This window comes from Hylobates moloch, unplaced genomic scaffold (assembly GCF_009828535.3).
Source record: "Hylobates moloch isolate HMO894 unplaced genomic scaffold, HMol_V3 SCAFFOLD_4, whole genome shotgun sequence".
NCBI classification, from domain to species: Eukaryota; Metazoa; Chordata; class Mammalia; order Primates; family Hylobatidae; genus Hylobates; species Hylobates moloch.
In genome coordinates this window covers 45936351-45956241 of record NW_026652279.1, presented here as the reverse complement: position 1 = coordinate 45956241, position 19891 = coordinate 45936351, and the positions used below count along the sequence as shown (strand labels likewise).

General features: G+C 39.8%; 2 protein-coding genes across 3 annotated transcripts in view; both read right to left on the bottom strand.

Annotated features, from left to right (window-relative positions):
* Window positions 1-19891, bottom strand: part of LSAMP (limbic system associated membrane protein) — a 659351-nt gene that overhangs the window by 39104 nt on the left and 600356 nt on the right. For both annotated transcript variants that reach the window (XM_032150118.2, XM_032150116.2), the window contains exons 4-6: window positions 11639-11773; window positions 1088-1208; window positions 475-623 (exon numbers count right to left, since the gene is read on the bottom strand). In XM_032150118.2, coding sequence (XP_032006009.1) covers window positions 475-623; window positions 1088-1208; window positions 11639-11773 — 405 coding nt within the window. The remainder of the gene's footprint in view (window positions 1-474; window positions 624-1087; window positions 1209-11638; window positions 11774-19891) is intronic.
* LOC116466923 (large ribosomal subunit protein uL23-like) lies at window positions 7486-8016 on the bottom strand. The gene has a single exon (XM_032755056.2). The coding sequence runs from the start codon at window positions 7983-7985 to the stop codon at window positions 7518-7520; it is 468 nt and encodes a 155-aa protein (XP_032610947.1). The 5' UTR covers window positions 7986-8016; the 3' UTR covers window positions 7486-7517.

Here is a 19891-nt window from a genome sequence, read left to right as displayed (position 1 = left end):
GTTGTTAAAAATATACTTTCTTTTTCCAGCCTCTCCCTTCTCTCACCACCTTATCCATTCTCACTGAATATTTCTTCCTCAATCACTTATCACTGCCTTCAAAAACAAAAAACAAAACAAAACAAACACTGTCATCCATTTCCAGGCTTTTACATCACCTCTGCTTCTTAAAGGACCACTGCCAAAGAGACTTGTGTTCTCTGCATATTATTTCATTTAACTAACCAGGAAAAAACAAAAACGAAGGGAAACAAACAACAAGGCAGTTATCAGAAGTAAGACTATAGAGAGAAGTTGCTCCATTTATAAATCTCTGCTAGGCACAGGGGTTGAGAACCCTGTATTTTTGTTTCAGTGCATATATCCTTATTTGTTTTTAAGTGAACTTTTATAGCTAACGGAATGGTTTTCACGTTTTTCATGTGAAAAGTCAATTTAATTCCATCAAGTTGGGCCCTGCTTTGGCATACTTACTGAAAAGGACTAGGCTGGCATTGGTGACCCCCAGCTTGTTGGCAGCCACGCAGGTGTAGTTGCCATAGTGCTCCTCAGTGACGTTGGTCACCGTCAGGGAAGACTGGCCCTCCGTGCTCTTAATCTCAAGGCCATTGGCACTATTTATCCTAAGAGTTCAAAAACAGAAGAATAGAAAGGATCACTAGTGAAGATTTTAGCTTAGGAATTCTTTCCGCATCCTGACACTGGAAGAAAAGGAGAGAAAGGAAGTAGCTAGAGTTTGTTGTTCCATGCCCAGTTCCTATTTAAATTGTGCAATGCCATATTATCAGAATCAATGTCCATCAACAGAGAAAACTAGGGAATGGGTTTGAGTTTCTGTTACAGGCAAGAAAGACATGCAGGTGAAAGCTACCCATTGAACCATTTTTATATTTTACCTGACTGCTTTTGGGCTTCAGCTTAAGAGCTGAAGGCCCCAAAGAATTTGATAAGAGATATTAAAAAGGAAGAGTGTGAGAATATAGTTCTACATAATTACAACTGGCTTGGCTTTGGCTTTGTTGTGGGGCTTCTGGTGCCCCCAGGCCCATGCAGTGGAGTTATGGGGGATGGTAGGTTTGGCACATACCTAGTGTCATCCCGGTACCACTCAAAGTCAGGTGCAGGCACTGCTGAGGCCTCACATTTGAGTGAAGCTTGTCGTCCTGTGGTGGCTTCATTGCTCTTGGATTCTGTGATAGTGGGAGGATCTGTAGGAAGGACAGGCACACAAGTTTACATGAGGGTCGGGGTGCTTAGAATTTCTATTCAGGAAGGAATGAAGAAGGACAATCTGATTAGAGAGAGGCAGGAAGGGAGCCATCTTAAAGCTCCATTTGTATGAATTATATAAACAGCTGAATGGGGTTGATCACCAAAAAAGTAAATAAAAATAAGAGATAATTAATGAAAACATAGACTTGGTTTACTTAAATGAGACACTTAGCAGGGTTTTATGGAAATGGAATCTAGAATTTCTTTATCCCTCCTCCAATAGGTCGTGGTATTACAATTATAGATTATAAATATTTGTATAGTTTTTTCTTTTTATAAATGAAGCAATGATACCAAAGGATTTCGGAATCTCAACATATAATTTGACCATTTTTCTTTTTCTTCTTGTCATTATAGTTTGAGATGGCCTTGAGGGGTCTGATGAAAATAATAGCCAGCTAAAGCCTTTCCAACCCAAGTTTGGTCTGATACTGTTGCAGGATTCAGAAACAAACAAAAAAAAACTAGGATTAAGTGACTACCTTCTTTTATTTTATGTGTTCCCTTATCACCACAACCCAGGTAAATTTCACTTTTTTGTGTGGGGGTATGGTTTAAAGTCTATCCTGGTGCATAGAAGACTTACTGGTATATCAGCCTTCTATTCTCTCTGCCAGTTGGGCCCTTGATTTTTATGCCCAGGAAGGGGCCTACAAAACTATCACAGGCTTGAAATCAGCTGGGAAACACATTTGACACTCTAATTTTCCATGACTCATTCAAACAATCCTATGAGGATGGAAAGAGTGTTTGCATGTCCACTTGACTGTGTTAGGATTGTAGACTCAAGCTCCTGAACTGGATGATGCTGTGTTTGTGCAGGTTATGGGCCTTCAAGGAGAGAAGGCCTTTCCTGTCCAAAGGTCGTTTGCCAGAAAATGGCAACTTGGCTATGTACACATGGGAAAAACAGACCCAGACACTCTGTTTAGACTCTGTAGAGGGAAAAGCTCATTTAGGAAAATTAGTAAAGTGAACGTTAGTGGGTAAATTCATTTAAACCCTGCCCTTCAGCACCTGGTCTATACTCCTTGTTTCTGATTTTTTTAATATTAAAAAACTATCGCCTAACTTTTCTACCTATAGAAGACTGCAATTCTCTGAGTTTAAATGAATGTACGAGAAAGCATCTGATTTGTCTGGAATTTCCTTCCTGCTTTTATTTTCCCATAAGCTTAGACATTTTTAAATCACTGTCAGAATTAGAGCACATTTGAATAAACACTTGTATGTAAACAGGCATGCTAAGTGGGGTTTTGTTGTTTTACTGCTCTTGGTATTGTTGTTTTGCTTTAGACTTACTGCCTTATTTCCGTATAAGCACTAAATGGGAAGATGCTGTCATAAAACGAACCCTGGACTGGAAACTAGGAGTCCTGGGACTTAGTTTGAGTTTGGCTGTTTGGACTTCTCATCATACATTTTCTTTCTGGGTCTTGGTTTTATTACCTATAAAATGAGGGAATCCTATTTTAATGATTTATAGCATCCTTTCCAACTGTAAACTATCCCAATTCTAGTTAAAACTGCTCATTCTTTACAAATGGGTGGTTGGCATCATTATGATCCAAGTGTATTTTCAAACCCTTAACTAATTTAACTCTTAAATTGCTAACTTTCCAAATTATAACTCATTTATCTATTCCATGGCTTAAGAACCAGGATTAGCAGTCAAGAAGAGGAAATCTGAGGTCTGATTTTGACTCTACTCTTAACCACAGCTGTGGTCTGGGAAAACATCTATACCAGTTTGAGCCTTTTTCTTTTGTATCTTTTTAAAAAAGAAGCTAGCTTCTAAAATTGGTTATATAGATCATTAGAGCACATCAGTTCAAATGATAATGCAATAGTTGGTAGTAGTGGTGCTGTGGGGGAGATATTCATAAAGGGATGGGACACAGAATAGAGGTTCTGGGCTTGGATTTAAAATTTGGTAGACATGAGCTGAAATCAGGCTCTGTTCCTCATTGTCCTTCCTCATTTGAGAGTTTAATACTTTGCTAATAGTCACATTGCTTCCATTTCCTCATCTATAAGATGTTGGGGCTGGGCATGATGGCTCATGCCTCTAATCCTAGCACTTTGTGAGGCCCAAGTGGGTGGACCACTTGAGGTCAGGAGTTTGAGACTAGCCTGGCCAACATAGCAAAACCCCATCTCTACTAAAATACAAAAAACTAGCTGGGTGTGGTGGTGTGTACCTGTAGTCCCAGCTACTCAGGAACCTGTGGCACATGAATTGCCTGAACCCAGGAGATGGAGGTTGCAGTGAGCCGAGATCGAGCCACTGCACTCCAGCCTGGGCAACACAGCAAGACCCTGTCTCAAAAATAAAAAAAATGTTGGAACCCAAGGCAGGGAAGTGCATTTGAAGGCTGAGAGATACTAGGCCTCAGAACTGATGAGACTAGAAATGGATTTCATAAGGGTGAGGAAAAGAAGGAGTGTTGAAAAGGTAACACTGTGATTTCTGGCTTGGGCATCTGGGTAATGCCATCCACTGAGATAAGATTCATAAGTAAAGAAATAAGATGACCAGCAGTAGAACACTAAATAAATATTAGTTTCCAGTCCTCATTTCTTCTCACTGTATTGTGTGCTTAAGCTGCCAATGACTCCATAATCTGTAGCACATTGGCCCATTGATGTTGGCTGAAGATAATTTTGCTTATCAATTTTGTTTGTTCAATTTCCCAATTTGTAAAATAAATTTTAACTACTGTTTGTGAGTTTCTGGAGCCACACAGTTATAACTGCCAACTGGTGACTATTTACCCTTGGTCTCCTACCACTTTGGGACCCAGGGGAAATAAATGATTTTTCTGATCGAAAAATTTGGGAAGAAGAAACTGGGCCTGTTTGGCTTATCTCTTTCCTTTCTTCCTTTTGGGACCAAGCTTCTGGCCAGTAGCAGAGGTTCTCCTCTGTTTCTCCATGTCAGAAGGCTTACTTGGGCTCTCTCCTTTCTGCTTTCATGTGGGCAGGCCCGTCCCACCCCAGGGCTGCCATGACTGGGGAGGTAAGTCGGCCACGCTAAGCTGCTATCTCTAGCCACCTTGATCTCTAAAAATGGGAACGTTTAGGTTTCCCTGACCACTCTTTTCCTTACTTCTCAATTTGTTTGGAACCTGAATTACTAAGCAGCAAGTTATTTATTAGCCCCTCAGAGACCCCAGCATGGGGAAGCTGGCAGTAAACTAGGATTGAGCACTTACGAGTGCATTAATCTAGTCAGTTACAAAGGCCAACTACTTCTCTCTTTGAAAACTTAGGAATTTTCTTGTACCAGGGTAAATATATGAATACTGATAAATATACAAAGAGCTCATTGTTTCTAATATTTTTCAAATGACACCATGGTGCAAGTTTATTTTTTCATGGCTTATTGAAATGAACATTTCAAAATTCATTTGTAGTGAATTCTGCATAGGTGAGGCTAAGAAAGACTATTACAAATCATACTGCAGCATGCCTTGTGTAGTTAAAATAATAGATGTCCTTATTCAAAATATGGTTATAATAAAAATGTGGTGTCATAAAAATGCTGCACAAAGAGGTCCATTGTTATTCTTTATGTGACTTTGGAAGAGCTTACAATTGTCAAAGGACTCTTCCAGTTTATATTAATTCGAAATTCCATGTTCTGAAAATATTAATAGGAACTTTCTTCTTCTGACATCACTAATAACAAGACTTTTTCAATCAGAATAAATAGGGTAACAAAACAGAGGACTAGGAAATAGAATATAATTCATTTAATCTTACTAATATTGGGAATATTAGTATAAAATAATAACATTCTGAATAGAAAAATTAATGTATAGTCATTTACTGCATGTCAGCATTCTACTAGGTTTTAGATATCCTCTTTATCCAAATAATTAGTCCTAGGAGGTAAATATGATTAACCCTATTTTATGAAAGAGAAGTTTATAGAGGATTAGTAAGTTGTCCAAATTCACATGGTCAGTACTTGACGGACCATGGATCTAACCCCAGGTCTATCATGCTCTGAACCTCTTTGCTCTGGTACGTCTATTTGAATGAATTCTTTTGGAGAACAATGAATTTCTAATAGGAAAAAATACCATTCAGGGGAGGGAGCATGCTGGTAGATGGAAAGGTAAATGTTGCATATTTCTGTTATTTACAGGGTACGAACAATGGCACAACATGCGGTGACACAGTGGATATAAACCTGCATTAGGAGTCAGGAAATGCAGACTCAATCTCTGCTAGTGCCACTTAGATTGTTACCATGGGACACAATGCTCCCTTGCAGCCCCTCACCTAGGAATATAGACAATGTTGCCTGCCTGTCTGTCTCACAGGTTTGATGTAAAGATCAAATGAAATCATTAATATGAGAGCACTTTTAACACCTAAAGTGATTGCATGTATTATTTTATAGTATTATTATTCACTTGGTATCGTGGATAAAGAAAGGACTTTGGAGCCAGACCTGGGTTTGAGTTCCAAGTCTACCACTCACAAAAGCTGTTTGATTTTGTGTCACGGCATGCTTACACTCACTGAGCTTTGTTTTTGTCCTCTCTACGTTGGGATGATATAGATGGTCTCCCATGGGTAGTGTGCAGTGGTATAAAAAGCAGCAGAGGCAGAGGATGTAGGCAATAAGAAACACATTGTCTGTAGAGAATTTAGAAATGATAATAAGACTGATTTAGAGTTGCTTTTTTGTAAGTTACCATGTACCAGCAATATTAAACAATGTATATTAAACAATGCCAGTGATTAAGTAAATACTTCTCACTGGGGCAGACCAGGCCCAATACACCTTCCAATTTGGTTGGTGATATGGTTTGGCTGTGTTCCCACCCAAAATCTCATCTCAAACTGTAATCCTTATAATCCCCACATGTCAAGGAAAAGACCAGGTGGAGGTAATTGAATCATGGGGGCGGTTCCCCTGTGCTGTTCTCCTGATAGTGAATGAGTTCTCGTGAGATCTGATGATTTTATAAGGGTTTGGTAGTTCCTCCTGCACTCATTCCCTTTCCTGCCACCTTGTGAAGAATGTGCCTTGTTTCCCCTTTGCTTTCTACCGTGATTGTAAGTTTCCTGAGGTCTTCCCAGCCATGTGGAATTGTGAGTCAATTATACCTCTTTCCTTTTTAAATTACTCAGTCTTGGGCAGTTCTTTATAACAGTGTGAGAATGGATTATTATAGTTGGCCACTATTGGTGTGATGATTACAGTGAATTGATATGAAATCTCTAGGAGAGTCTTGGTACTCTGAAGGTACTTAGAAAATTATGGTTCTTGTCCATATTGCAAAATTATAATGAAACATTGTAGTACTCTGGGTTGTTACTGAATATTTCCTCTGAAGACTTCATAATAGATTCATAAATATTAGGATATGTCTTTACCATTACCTACCCACAGGCAAGAATAAACTAAAGATGAGCATGGAGACTGAATAGGTATAACTATGAAAAACTAGAGAAGCTGGTCAGTCTGGTTCCATACTAAACAGTTATTTTCCTGGCCAAGACAGGCAGATCTCTTAAGGTCAAGAGTTTGAGATCAGCCTGGTCAACACGGTGAATCCCCGTCTCTACTAAAAATACAAATATTAGTCAGGTGTGGTGGCACGTGCCTGTAATCCCAGCTACTTGGGAGGCTGAGGCACGAGAATTGCTTGAACCCGGGAGGCAGATGTTGCAGTTAGCTGAGATTGGGCCACTGCACTCCAGCCTGGGCAACAGGGTGAGACCCTGTCTCAAAAACAACAAAAAAAGTTATTTTCCTAATGTTTTCTCATTAGGTGATTTTTGAATCAAATCACTGAAGATACCAGTTAAAAAAACACATATACATTATCTCGAGGTAACAGGTGTCTCCGGTCCCAATTGTGTATTCTGTGGCAACCTCTGCTTCCTCTAAATAAATGGCTATCAAATATAAGGCAAGCTCACATTTAGAAATGTCAGCTCCCCAAGTGCCCCAGCATGGGTGTTGGTTGGGTTGATTAGCTCTGGACACCAGGGTGGAGGCAGAACTGAATTCAAAGAGACAGACAAATAAAGGGAAAAGGAGTTGTGAGGAGTGACAATGTGAACCTATTTGGAGAGACACATGTGGGAAAGCGGAAGGTGGAAACGTCAGCTGGTCAATGGGGCCGGGACAGCCTTGAGAGCTGGGAACAGCTTTTTTTTTTTTTTTTTTTTTTGGTGAAAGGGTATATATATATATTTAGAAATAGGCAGCTGGACTCAGTTTAGATCCCAATTTCGTTGGCAACATCCAAAGCATCGTAATCAGGAGCCAGTGGAACATATGCCTTCTTCTCTCCATCAGGCCGAATCAGGGTGTTGACCTTGGCCACATCAATGTCACAGAGCTTCTTCACAGCCTGTTTAATCTGGTGCTTGTTGGCTTTAACATCCACAATGAACACAAGTGTGTTGTTGTCTTCTATCTTCTTCATGGCAGACTCAGTGGTCAGCGGAAACTTGATGATAGCATAGTGGTCAAGCTTGTTTCTCCAGGGAGCGCTCTTCCGAGGATATTTAGGCTGTCTCCGGAGTCGCAGTGTCTTGGGCCGCCGGAAGGTGGGTGATGTGCGGATCTTCTTTTTTTTGTGGCTGTGGACACCTTTCAACACTGCCTTCTTGGCCTTTAAAGCCTTCACTTTGGCTTCGGCTTTAGGAGGGGCAGGAGCTTCCTTCTTCGCTTTCGGCGCCATCTTGTGAAAAGGGGAGCAGCTTTTGAGAAAAATTTCTCCAGGAATAGGAAAAGAGTCCAGTATTGAAAGAGTCTAGATAAAATTAACAGTTTGTACTTGTTAAACATTTACTAGGTGCTAGGTACTATTCTAGGTGTACTGGGCACTAGGATGAGACAAGCTCAAAGGTAGTTACATTTAATGCACTGTGAACTGAAATTGAGGAACTGCACCTAGAACCTGCAATGAAAGAACAGACTGTCCCTAGGACTGGTATCTGAAAGAAATTAACAGCTACATTGTGGGTAAGATACAGAAAGCTGAAAGTCCTGTCTATTGTCTAAATTATACTAAGCTTGTTTAATTGAAGAGATTTTGAGCCAACATTTTAGCTTTCTGTAAATTCCAGGACCTCCTACCACTTAGAAAACAGATTTTGCATGTAAAAGTGGCTATGTGTAATGCTATATGCCTACTGCAGAGAAGTGCTATCCAAAAGAAATAAAAAGGAGAGACCATAGAGTCCAGCTTGTGAGCTCAACAGGAGAGACTGTTATGTCTCTCTTCTTTACTGCTGTAGTGTCTCAGTGCCCTGCAACAAACATCTGTTGGCAACTGAGTAAATGAGTCAAGGAAGTGCTGGTGGGAGAAAGTTAACAGCCCTGAGATTTTTTTTTTTCTTGTAGTGGTACTCAGGGTCTGTTCATTACAATAATCTATTTGGCCAGTAGTTATCTTAACCATCCTGATCCCCCGACCTAATTCCAAAGCCTGTGTTTTGAAAAGGAAGCAGAATCAGTTTAAATAATGGATTTCATGGCCGGCAGGATTAGATGAAGTGACAGAGGTGATCCTGGGCATTTCTCTGTATGCAAGAGTGTTGCTAGGCAGACTTGGTTCCATAATTCAATCTGAGAGACTTCATCTACTTAATACAACTATATTTAAATTGGATGAATTGTTTGAACAGGACAACTGCTGTGATGACTAGTTTTAATGTAATATAAACACAGCTCATGAGGTTTTGGTAAAAGGTGATTCCAAAGGAAATTGATAAAATATTTTTCAAGATTTGTGACCATATTTGCAAAATTTGGAGAAATGTTAAGAGGGCAGAGTTTATCTGTGAATTTTTCACCTACTTATTCAATACACATTTACTGAGCAATTTTTATAAGATCAGGCACATGCTAGGTCCTGCTTGTTAGGACATATTGGATATGTGACTAAACTCACTATAGTTTTCCATATAATTTGTTATGAGGGTATCTTTTTAGAATCTGAAAGTTCTGTCCATATTCTGTGGTTCACTCATCACTAGCAAAAGCTCACATTTTCATTAAAGTCTTTTCTTGAAAATTATAAGTATTTTCTTCTGCTTTAAATTACACTTTGGGGATAGTCAAGAAGAAGCAATGTCAGACTAATTGCACTAATAATAATAGGACCCAGGCGGCTAGCTTTGATCTTGGGAACCATCTGCAATCCAGACCACTTTGATGTTTCACACAATGGAGGCATAAATATTTTCTATGTACACCATGATTGGACTTTCAGAAATCTAATTAAGATGAAGGTCAATTAAGAGAAAATGAAATCTTAACTCCAAAAGTCAGGGAAGAGGTGGAAGATGATGGCATGATTGTGTGTACATAAAAGAAGCTAACCTAATTATAAACTTACACAAACAGCCAGAGAAGTTGCCTTTCATGTGACAAAAAGGTCCTAAAGCATTTTATAACATTGCGATCATTAATGTGTCTTTGAAACACACCCAACACTAGAAAATAATAGGAATAACTGGTATTTCAAAACTCTATTACTAAAAAATTTGAAGATAGCTAGGGATAGAATCACTTCAGAACTCATGAAATGCAGCCCCTTGTTTCTTGGAAATCAGTACCATAAACTATAGCAGAGTCCATTGTTTCTATTAGATTCCTCTAGGTTTGGTGTGAAAGAGATTTTGCTGCTTGTTTCAGAGGTCTGCAAGGCTGGAGAAGGCCACAGGTAATGGTGTATCCCAGCACAGGCTGCGTAAACTTTAGCAAGTTTCCTCAGCTTTCCAAGCCTCAGTTTCCATATTTCTAAAGTAAGACTAATGATGCTTATCTCATAGGTTTAAAATGGCTGTGGGGATTAAACAACAAATATAAATCTCTCTCTCTCACTCTTTTTTATTTTGAGACAGAGTTTCACTCATGTTGCCCATGCTGGAGTGCAGTGCTGCGATCTCGGCTCACTGCAACCTCCACCTTCTGGGTTCAAGTGATTCTTCTGCCTCAGCCTCCTGAGTAACTGGGACTACAGGCACCCGCCACCACACCCAGCTAATTTTTGTATTTTTAATAGAGACAGCGTATCATCATGTTGGCCAGGCTGGTCTCGAACTCTTGACCTCAGGTGATCCACCGGCTTCAGCCTCCCCAAGTGCTGGGATTACAGGAGTGAGCCACCATACCCGGCCAATATAAATCTCTTAACTCAATGCTGCACATAGTAGGTATGTGAAATTGCAAATTCTTTATCTTCCTCCTGAGAGCATGGGCTTTAGAATCAAATGGACCTGAGTCTGAATCCCTTTTCTTACATTTACTTTCCGTGTCACTTTGAATGGGCAGTTTTACCTCCTTGGGTTGTGGTTTTTCAAACTCTAAAATGATCTCAATTGTTTCTACCTTGCTGGGGTTGTTGAGTAGAAAAGAGAGAATTTATGTAAAATCTGGCACATAGGAAGACATGAGATGACAGAAAGTACTCATCACAGCCTAAAGGATACTTTCAAATATGGATTAAGATGTTTGTACATGTATGCCTGTGTGCCTATGTGTGTGTATGTAGGATGTGTGTGAATTCAATGCATAGAAGGGAAGAACTGTCAAAGCTTCCCTTTGTCCCTGCCACTAGCCACAGCTGTGTGATGTGGGAACTTGAATTTGAACGATGCAGACTCAGTGCTAACTGAACAGGGTAAACGAATTCTCTTTATTCCTTTGCTGGGTGACATACATCATATAGATCCTCCCCCCACCCACCCTCTTTTGAACTACATCTAAGAATCCTTTCATCCGAGAAGTTCAAAGTATGCCCACTTACCTATGCATCTTAGTGAAATCTTCCTTTCTAATGCCCATATTTTGGGACAAGTAGGTAACTGAAATTAACTTATCAGACATTCCTGTTAGCCATCAGGGACACATGGTATCTGACCAGAGTGGCAATAATTTGTTCCCAAGGCCAATTATTTAAATAGCAGAGGATAAAATGTAATCTCGAGGCATTCCCTCCTGACAAACAATGCATTAAGATGGAAATTCCAGTTAAACCAGATACAAATTGTTGTTTTTTCTAAAGTAGTATGACCTTGATTTCCACGAAGACCAGCATAGTGACCGCCAGCAATGTTAGTGCTGTCTGATCATGTTTTCTTAATTCTTTAGTCTGAGTAAAAAAGGGTATTGTTAAATGTATTATGGATTACATTTAGAGTTGATTTATGAAATTCAAAGGCCAAGTCCTGCCCTTGGATGTGTTCAATGTATAAATGTGCATTCCTGGCCAGAGGAGCATCTGCTTGAAATACAATGTTCTTTTGCTAATGGAATCTTTAGAGCTCACTGGAGGTAGAGGTGCACCCTGGGCACCTAGCACCTGCTGGTTCCTGCCGTACTCACAGTTCACAGTGACCTTGACTTGTTTGACATCCGCCGAGGAGACCTCATTGGCAGCTTTGCACTCATATTTGCCTGACTGCTCCCTGGTGATGCCGAGGATCTCCAGATATTCTTCTTCTCCTTCAAATTCCCTTCCTGAAAAACAGAGGTTTTCATGATTCTTTTTTAAAGTCTGAAATAGGCAGTAGATCCTCTCATTATTCTTTTTAAAAGCAATAAATGCACATTTCTTTTGAATGATTTGAAAATGTACTTTGTCTGACATCAGATTCCACAGAAGCAGACCTCAAGACAAAAATCTTGTGAAAGTGATTGAGTAGAAAATACTCTCAGGAAAAACCAGAAAGAAAATGGGAAAATGGGACTTGGAAGAGAAAGAAGCCAAGCAAGGGTGCAATGCCAAGCTAAGTCCCACAGAGAGCAACTGTGGCTCAGTCTTTCAGGGAGGCCTGGGGACAGCTCATATCCCACTTCAAAATTATTCTGATCATGAGGCTGGGAGCTGGGGTGTTTATAGGTGCATGCACTCACTAGTCGCTGGTTAAGGGTTTTGAACAAAGTGGGAGCTGGCGGGAGGTACATGCAAATCATAAAGTGCTCTGAGGGGATATGGCACCAACATCATCTGTTACACCATGCTGCAAAGCACTCCTTACACCAACGTTGTTATTAGACAAAGTGGCTTCCTTTTGAGAAACCACCACTCTTCTCCAGATTCTGTTAAATTCTGTTCACAAGGATTGTATGCTAAACTGTCTTGGCAGTTGTGATCTCTGTTCTATAGCAAACTACATCATCCTAGAGGCTTTTAGGCCATGGGCCAGATCCATGAGAATGTGCTGCTGATGGTGTGTTTGTGATGGACTGTGTCATCTGGGGTTTGGGGTAGGGAGTTAAATATTATTGGCTTAAAAGTTGGGATTAGGAATAGGGAGGTCCTGTTTGGAAAGATCTACATAGTTGAGTGTGTGCATTTTAGTAAAGAAATCTCAACTTAAGAAACTTTGTTTAAATTCCCCTATGTGGAGTATAATTGATTAAACCATTTTCTTCCTGAAGAGATGGAGAGAGAAATAAGGACGAAGTAGAGAGGGAGAAAAATGAAAAGAGGAAAGAGAAGGTGATTGAGGAAAGAGAAGGTGCAAGAAGAAAGAGAAGAGAAAATGAGATTGGGTAGCAGGAAGAGCCTAGCCAGAGCTTGGCCAGAAAGGCCCAAGGACTTCAACTCTAGCTAGACTGAACCCCCTCACCCCAAAATTTCAAAACTCCACTGTTAGTTAGGATAGAGCAGCTGGGGAGGGTGTTAAAGAACACAGTCCTGCAACCATGATGCTCCTGGTCATTCTACATTAGCTCTGCTCAAATGCCATAAGCTATTTTCCTTTTTTGGAAATTCCTCGATGACCAAATCAACATAACAGACAGTTAGCAAGGAGACAAATTTACTCTAAATATGTCAGCTAAACCTGTTAACTAGGTTCCCGACAGAACATGGGGCTTCTTTGCTAGCATTCTATAACACAACTCTCTGGATATTCCAAGCTTCAAGTCTTCTTTCGATTGTCAATATCACTAGTTTTGAGGGAACTGTACAATCTTGATTAAAAAAACAGGCAAGAGTAATATAATATTATTTGGTTCTGAAGTTGTGCACATTATCTAGCCCATGCTTCTACTGAGAATGTTTTAGAATTAGTCTATAGCATATAGTTAAATATTATTTTTAAGAGGTTAATTTTCTCCTGTCTACATTTTTCTCTTCTCCTTTGCCAACATTTAAAGCAAGTACTTAGATCTGATTTTACATGTTATAGAAGTAGAATGTAGTAGAGAAGAAAACAGTAATCTCAGAAAGGGTAACTGGCCACTTTTCTGGATTAATTGGGCAGGATTTAGGATTGAAGGGATAAAAAGATCTTTCCTGCACATTGTTTCTATGGACTAAGTGTCATGCCAACTATTTGATGCTAAGACTCTTCTAGCTGAACATAAATACCCTGAAGGCTAATGGCAATTTTGACAATTAGTTTTTTATTTAGCAGACAGAAATAGGTGTAAGCTCATTGAAAACCTAGAATGCAGAGGTGGAATAGAAAGTAAGATAGCATTATTTATTTTGAGAATAATGGTAAATTTTGATAAGAAAATAGTTAATAATAATTTCAGAATGTTTTAGTATTTCTTCCCATACTGCATATCCCCCACCCATAATCTTAATCTTGGCTGGGGACAGAGCTGTCAGTAGAAGAAGGAGAGAACAAGGATAATCTTAGAGATGGTTGGCAACACTGAATTCTTTCCAATTCCCATGAAATACCTAGAAATGGTGGATTATGGGTCCCTACTTTCCTTTTTGAATTTATAAAACAAAAACAAAAACTAAACAGTTGCAGGAGAGAAAAAGATTATTTTTAGCTGCACCAACTAAAGCTCTACCAATTCTGGAAGACGGCACCTATGAAAGTAAATAGTAAGATGAATGAAAGAAAAACAAAACAATATTTATTGTGTTTGGGAGCCTGGGATTCTTACATACCAATATAAGTATTAATAATCTCATTTGTTCCTGATAAGCAGATGATAAAACATCCTTATCAGATAAACTTTCAATCTCATGTCTCTAGAATTTCCCCTAAACTACCTGAGGATAAAAGGAGAGTTTTCCCTTAAGTGACCCACATGGGAGGCAGAGACATCATTTTTGCTTCTCCTGTGATAGCTCTCCTCCTCTCCGATGGAGCCTCTGCCTCTAGCACATGATGTGCGTAGCTATCTCAATAAAGTGGGAGCAGGCTCAAGGTGCAAACCAACTATCGGCAGGGGAAACTACACAGTATTCTATCATCCAACCAATCTCATCCAACAATTCTCCTGCTCCTTTCTTTCCTTTGCCCCGGTGTGTCTGTCCTCATAAGAGCAAATTTTCTCCAGTTCTTTCAGTTCTGACTGGCTGTTCTCAACCCAAGGGTCCTGCCAATATTTCCTTTCATTCTCTCAACCTTAAGAAGACTCTCAGGCCAGAAACTGAATTTAAAACATTGAGAGACACCCCTGGGCCCTCCCTGTTGTCATGCTTCCTTTCCCTATCCGCTGGATCCTCCAGTTGAAACTCTTGCATTCCCTGGCCCTTCCTGATTAGTCTGTTCTAGTCACACCCAGGAGACTTTCCCCACAATGCATTATCTCTACTGCTTCCCTTGAGAATTTCTTACCAATTCACAGAAATTTAACAGGAAATGGGAGCTTTTCTGTTGTTGGAAAGCCAAAGCTCCAGATTGTTAGCATCACAGGGACCATGCCTTACTCATAATATCCTCATGAACTAGCACAGAGTTTGGCTCAGATTAGTCACTCAATAAATGTTTGTTGAGTTAGCTTGCTACAGACCCAATGCTTGTGCTTCTCCAAAATTCATATGTTGAAACTTAAGCCCCAAAGTGATGACGGTATTTGGAAGCGGGGTCTTTGGAGGTGATTAGGTCATGAAAATGGAGCCTTCATGAATGAGGTTAGTGCCCTTGTAAAAGAAACTCCAGGCTGGGTATGGTGGCTTATGCCTGTAACCCTAGCACTTTGGGAGGCCAAGGTGGGCAGATCACTTGAGGTCAAAAGTTCAAAACCAGCCAGGCCAACATGGTGAAACCCCATTTCTACTAAAAATACAAAAAAATTAGCAAGTGTGGTGGCAGGTGCCTGTAATCCCAGCTATTTAGGAGGCTGAGGCAGCAGAATTGCTTCAACCTGGGAGGCAGAGGTTGCAGCGAACTGAGATCAAGCCACTGCACTACAGCCTGGGTGACAGAGCAAGACTCCATCTCAAAAAAAAAAAAAAAAAAAAAAAAGAGAAAAAAAAAAAAACAGAAACTCCAGAGAGTTCCTTTGCCTCTTCTGCCATGTAAGGACACAGAGAAAAGACAGCTGCCTCTGAATCAGGAAGTGGGCCCTCATCAGACAGTAAATTTGCTGGCACCCTGATCTTGGACTTCCCAAGCTCCAAAACTGTGAGAAATACATTTCTATTGTTTATAAGCTACCCAGTCTATGGTATTTTTGTTATAGTAACTTGAATGGACTGAGATAAAGCTGAACTGAATTAAGAAATTCAAAGAGATACTAGAGTTATTTTCAGCACTTCATGTAGTTTAAGAGAATAGAGCTAAGTACTGAAAAGTGGCTAAGTATTTCTGTCAGAGAAGTTGGCATAAAACTCCACTGCCTTTTAATGATCCTAATAAAGTTCTCTTTTACTGGGGAAGAAAGGGTGTGCTGAGTACTCTGTTGTTGAAGGACTGCACAGGGGCATTTCTGGCCATGTCCCGAGGAATTATCTGCCGTGTGGAATTATCATTTTGGAACCCAACAGAGCTCCCTGTGGACACAGGCATGATACAATCTCAGCAAGTGCTGTTTCTTGTTTTAAGGCATGGAATATACCACCTGAATCTTGAGTCACAAAACTCTAAAATGCACTCAGATTCTCCTGTTCCTTTCTTTCCATTTGCCCCCATGTGCCTGTCCCCAAGAGGGCAACTTTTCTCCACTTCTTTCAGTTCTCTCTGACTGGCTGCTCTCAACCCCAGGGTCCTGCCAATATTGTCTTTTATTCTCTCAACCTTAAAAAGACTCTCAGGCCAGAAATGGACACAAAACCTATTGTTTAAGTTCTCTGGTGGACAAGTTTTATGGCCACAATTTGGGTCTTTCTCTTATCCCTATTATTTTTTGCCCTTACAGAAATGTTTACTTGAAATGCAAATTTCAGTATTTTGGTATTTTAAACATCTCAACCAATTTCCACAAGCCTGCTCACATCGCTGAGTGTTATGTTTATTCTGGGATCTAGTGTTTAGTTTAAATCTCCCTTTGCTTAATGTGTTTTTGTGTCTCCTGGCAATACTCAGCTACTGGGCTAAATAACTTCTCATCCTCCTCAGTGTATGCACCTTTTAAACTCTTGCACATAATTAGCATATCCCTTCTTAGTCACTGTTTACTCAAGTTGTACATATTAGTTCTTTTAAGATTTCTTCATAAGTCAGAAAGAAGGCCCTAGAGCTAATGGCAAGAGAAAAGTGTTCTCTCCTGTGTTCCCCAATGTGGAGGCAAATCAGCCAGGAATAACTCCAATTAAAGTATGCCAGGTGCTGCCTTCTGAGTACAGTGCCTTCGGAGTTCCATACTTTAGTGAGCCCTGTAGTTGCTATGCAAAATGTTGACTGATTTAGATTTATAAGGTCAACCAGGCATTTGTAACAAGGAGCCATTTGAAATTAAATATATTTCCGTGGTGCTGCTTTCTCTCATTCCCTTTCTTTCTCTCCTCCCTCTCCCTCTTTCCATCCTCCCATCTCTCTCTCTCTCTCTCTCTCTCACACACACACACACACACATCCCCACCCCCCCCCCCCCCGCCCCACAGAAAAAACTAGTTATTTACATATAAGATTTTACTGTTAACTTTTAGGGAGCAGCACACACATTTCCTCACCCTCAAATATTTGCTCACTAAGCAGAGCAGGACTAGTCTCAAAAACTTCCCAGGACATGACAACCAGCCCCATATTTGGAATTAAATTTTTTTTTTTTTTTTTTTTTTTTTTGAGACGGAGTCTCGCTCTGTCACCCAGGCTGGAGTGCAGTGGCGCGATCTCGGCTCACTGCAAGCTCCGCCTCCTGGGTTCACGCCATTCTCCTGCCTCAGCCTCTCCGAGTAGCTGGGACTACAGGCTGGAATTAAATTTTTTTTAAAGACTATTACTGTAATAATCATTATAGTACCTGTCTTTCCTTTTATTTGAGATACAAAAAATACAATTTAGGAAACTTGCTAAATTGGAGCATTTTGTGACTTTAAAAATATAGAATTCCAAGGAAAGTATGTTAGGAAATGAATGGATCATTTTTTTCACTGTTCTGAGAAAACTTTTATAAGTATAGCATCTCAGTAGATCAATCTTTCACAGATAGAAAGATGTGCTTGAAATGGGGTTGCTATTCCCTTTACTCACCTACGTTTGAATATTTACATGTAAGTGGCTGTAAACACTAGCTATAAACACAAACATACAGTTTAATGAAAAGCAAAGAACTAGAATTTATCTTGCAAGGTGTATATGTGTGTATATTTGTGTTCGTGTGGGTCTGTGATTGGAAACGTGAGTGAAGTAGGTAAGCAAGAAAAGCAAGCTATGAACTTCTACCTATGAAAATGAAAGGAAAAAAGATCACGAATCAATGATGCCATTTGAAGTTTCCTGTGAGAACTTCAAATGCTGTACCATGTTTCTGTTCTTACAGTATGTTTCATGTTTTCCTTTTGTTTTCCCCTAAGGACATGCTCACCTATTCCTGTTTTTGCTTTCTTCCCTGCTTTCCTGCACATCATGTTCTACACAGAAATGCTAAGGAAAGGAAGAGAGAAAGAAACACAAGAAATCTAGAAAAGATGCCTGCAGTAGGGTTCTGTTTGTATTTCCAGCCATGTCTCTCTCCAGATTATTTGACGTTTTTGCTTCTCCGCTTCACATTTCACCTGAGAGACCCCTTAGTGTTTGACAATGTTGCTGTCCAAAGGCTGAAACCACTTCTCATCCTCTCTTTTCACCACTGGAAGGGAGGGGTGAAGAGTGGTCAAATGATCCCTGATTGAAAGAAGGCAGGGAAGGGGTAGATGCAGTCCTCAAAAGCGACAACCACAGGAGGATAAGGAGATAAAGGGAAGAACAAGGTATTGAAGGGGATGAAGAAAACAAACAAACAAACAAAAAAAAACAGAGAGATGTGATATAATGAGGATGATTTTAGGGAAGAGTTGGAGGAATGGAAATGAAAGGAGAGAGAGTTTTCTGAAGAAAGAGGCATATGACTATTAAGACATTTGAGCTGCATGCAAGGGAAGGGGTGGTTACTCTGCTATAGAAATGTTCCCTATTTGAATAATAAGACACAACAGGGGGTGGATTATGCAAATTGGCCCCATGCCTTCTGCAACCCCAAAGGATGTAGTTAGTACCCAGAAACCAGTGACAAGAACAATGCCAGGGAAGATTCACAACTGGCTTTGGCTCTATGAATGAGCATGGGCCAAAAGAAAAAGAACGCCCTGGGATTATTTTTCCTGGCATCCAGAGAGATCCAATTCATTTTGATTTGCATTTTTGCTTTCACATATAAAAAATAAGCTAGCTGAAATAGTTTGAGCTGAGCTTCCAACCTGAGGCTGCCATGCATGCATCCTTTTTTCAGCCCTGGGCCATGTCATTCTTTTATTGTATTTGTACTAAACCATTACCCCCTACTTGGTGTCAGTTTTTAGAAACTGCCCTGCCCTTCTAAATGTGATGCTTGAAGTCAGAATCCCCTATATTTAGTTCTCTGAAGGGAATTGTACTGAGAATAGCTATGGTTACATTGTAAGGCTTTACCACTGTAAAAACCACATTTGGTTTTGATCATCACTGTATCCCTTCCCTAGTGTGTAGCACAATGTCAGAACCTATTAAAAGTTCAAGAAATATTGTAGAGTGACTGTTGAATGAACTACTGCTTAATAAACACTTGATAGGCACTGTGCTAAGTGACTCAGATATATTAGCTTATTTAATTCACAATAGTTTTAAGATTGCTTACAGATGTGTAACACATAGGAACACAGGTTTAGAGTGGTCAAGAAACTTGCGCAAGCTTATAATGTTAGTAAGGAAGACATGAGCTTTGACCCAGGTCTGTGGACTTTTGGGACTCATGTTCCTAACTAAGCATGCCTACTTTTATCATTAGAATGCTGGAAGATGCTACAGTTGGCTGAATTCTTAGCTCTCAGAATCTGCTTTATTTCTTTCTTTCAAGTATAGAATAAGACATTTGAGAAAATTCAAAAGCAATGCAGCTCAATTATTGATAAAGAAGGTAAAAAGACAGGCTTCATCTTTTATGAGGTTTGTCCACTTCACTTAACTTCCTTATTGAAAAGATCCAATAAACCAATAAATGAGGGGAAAAAAAGTTGATCTTTAAAAATTTAGCCTCTTAACCATTTATTTTTAGGAGTCCCTCCATTAGCAATAAAAACCTATTGGTACACACAAATGCCAGCAACCAGCAAATGAGCTACAGAGACAATGTAGAGCAGACTTAGTAGTAGAGAAGATTTCTGGGAGAAATAAGTTTTCAGGAACTTAAGAAATGCAAGTGGAGAAAAAATTAGGGCTGGCAAATTGCAAAAGGGTGTGGCAATCTAGAAGTCTCTGAGCA

Bases quoted from the DNA above. Each gene is read 5' to 3' on its own strand.
- LOC116466923 (XM_032755056.2), bottom strand. From the start codon at position 7,985: ATGGCGCCGAAAGCGAAGAAGGAAGCTCCTGCCCCTCCTAAAGCCGAA.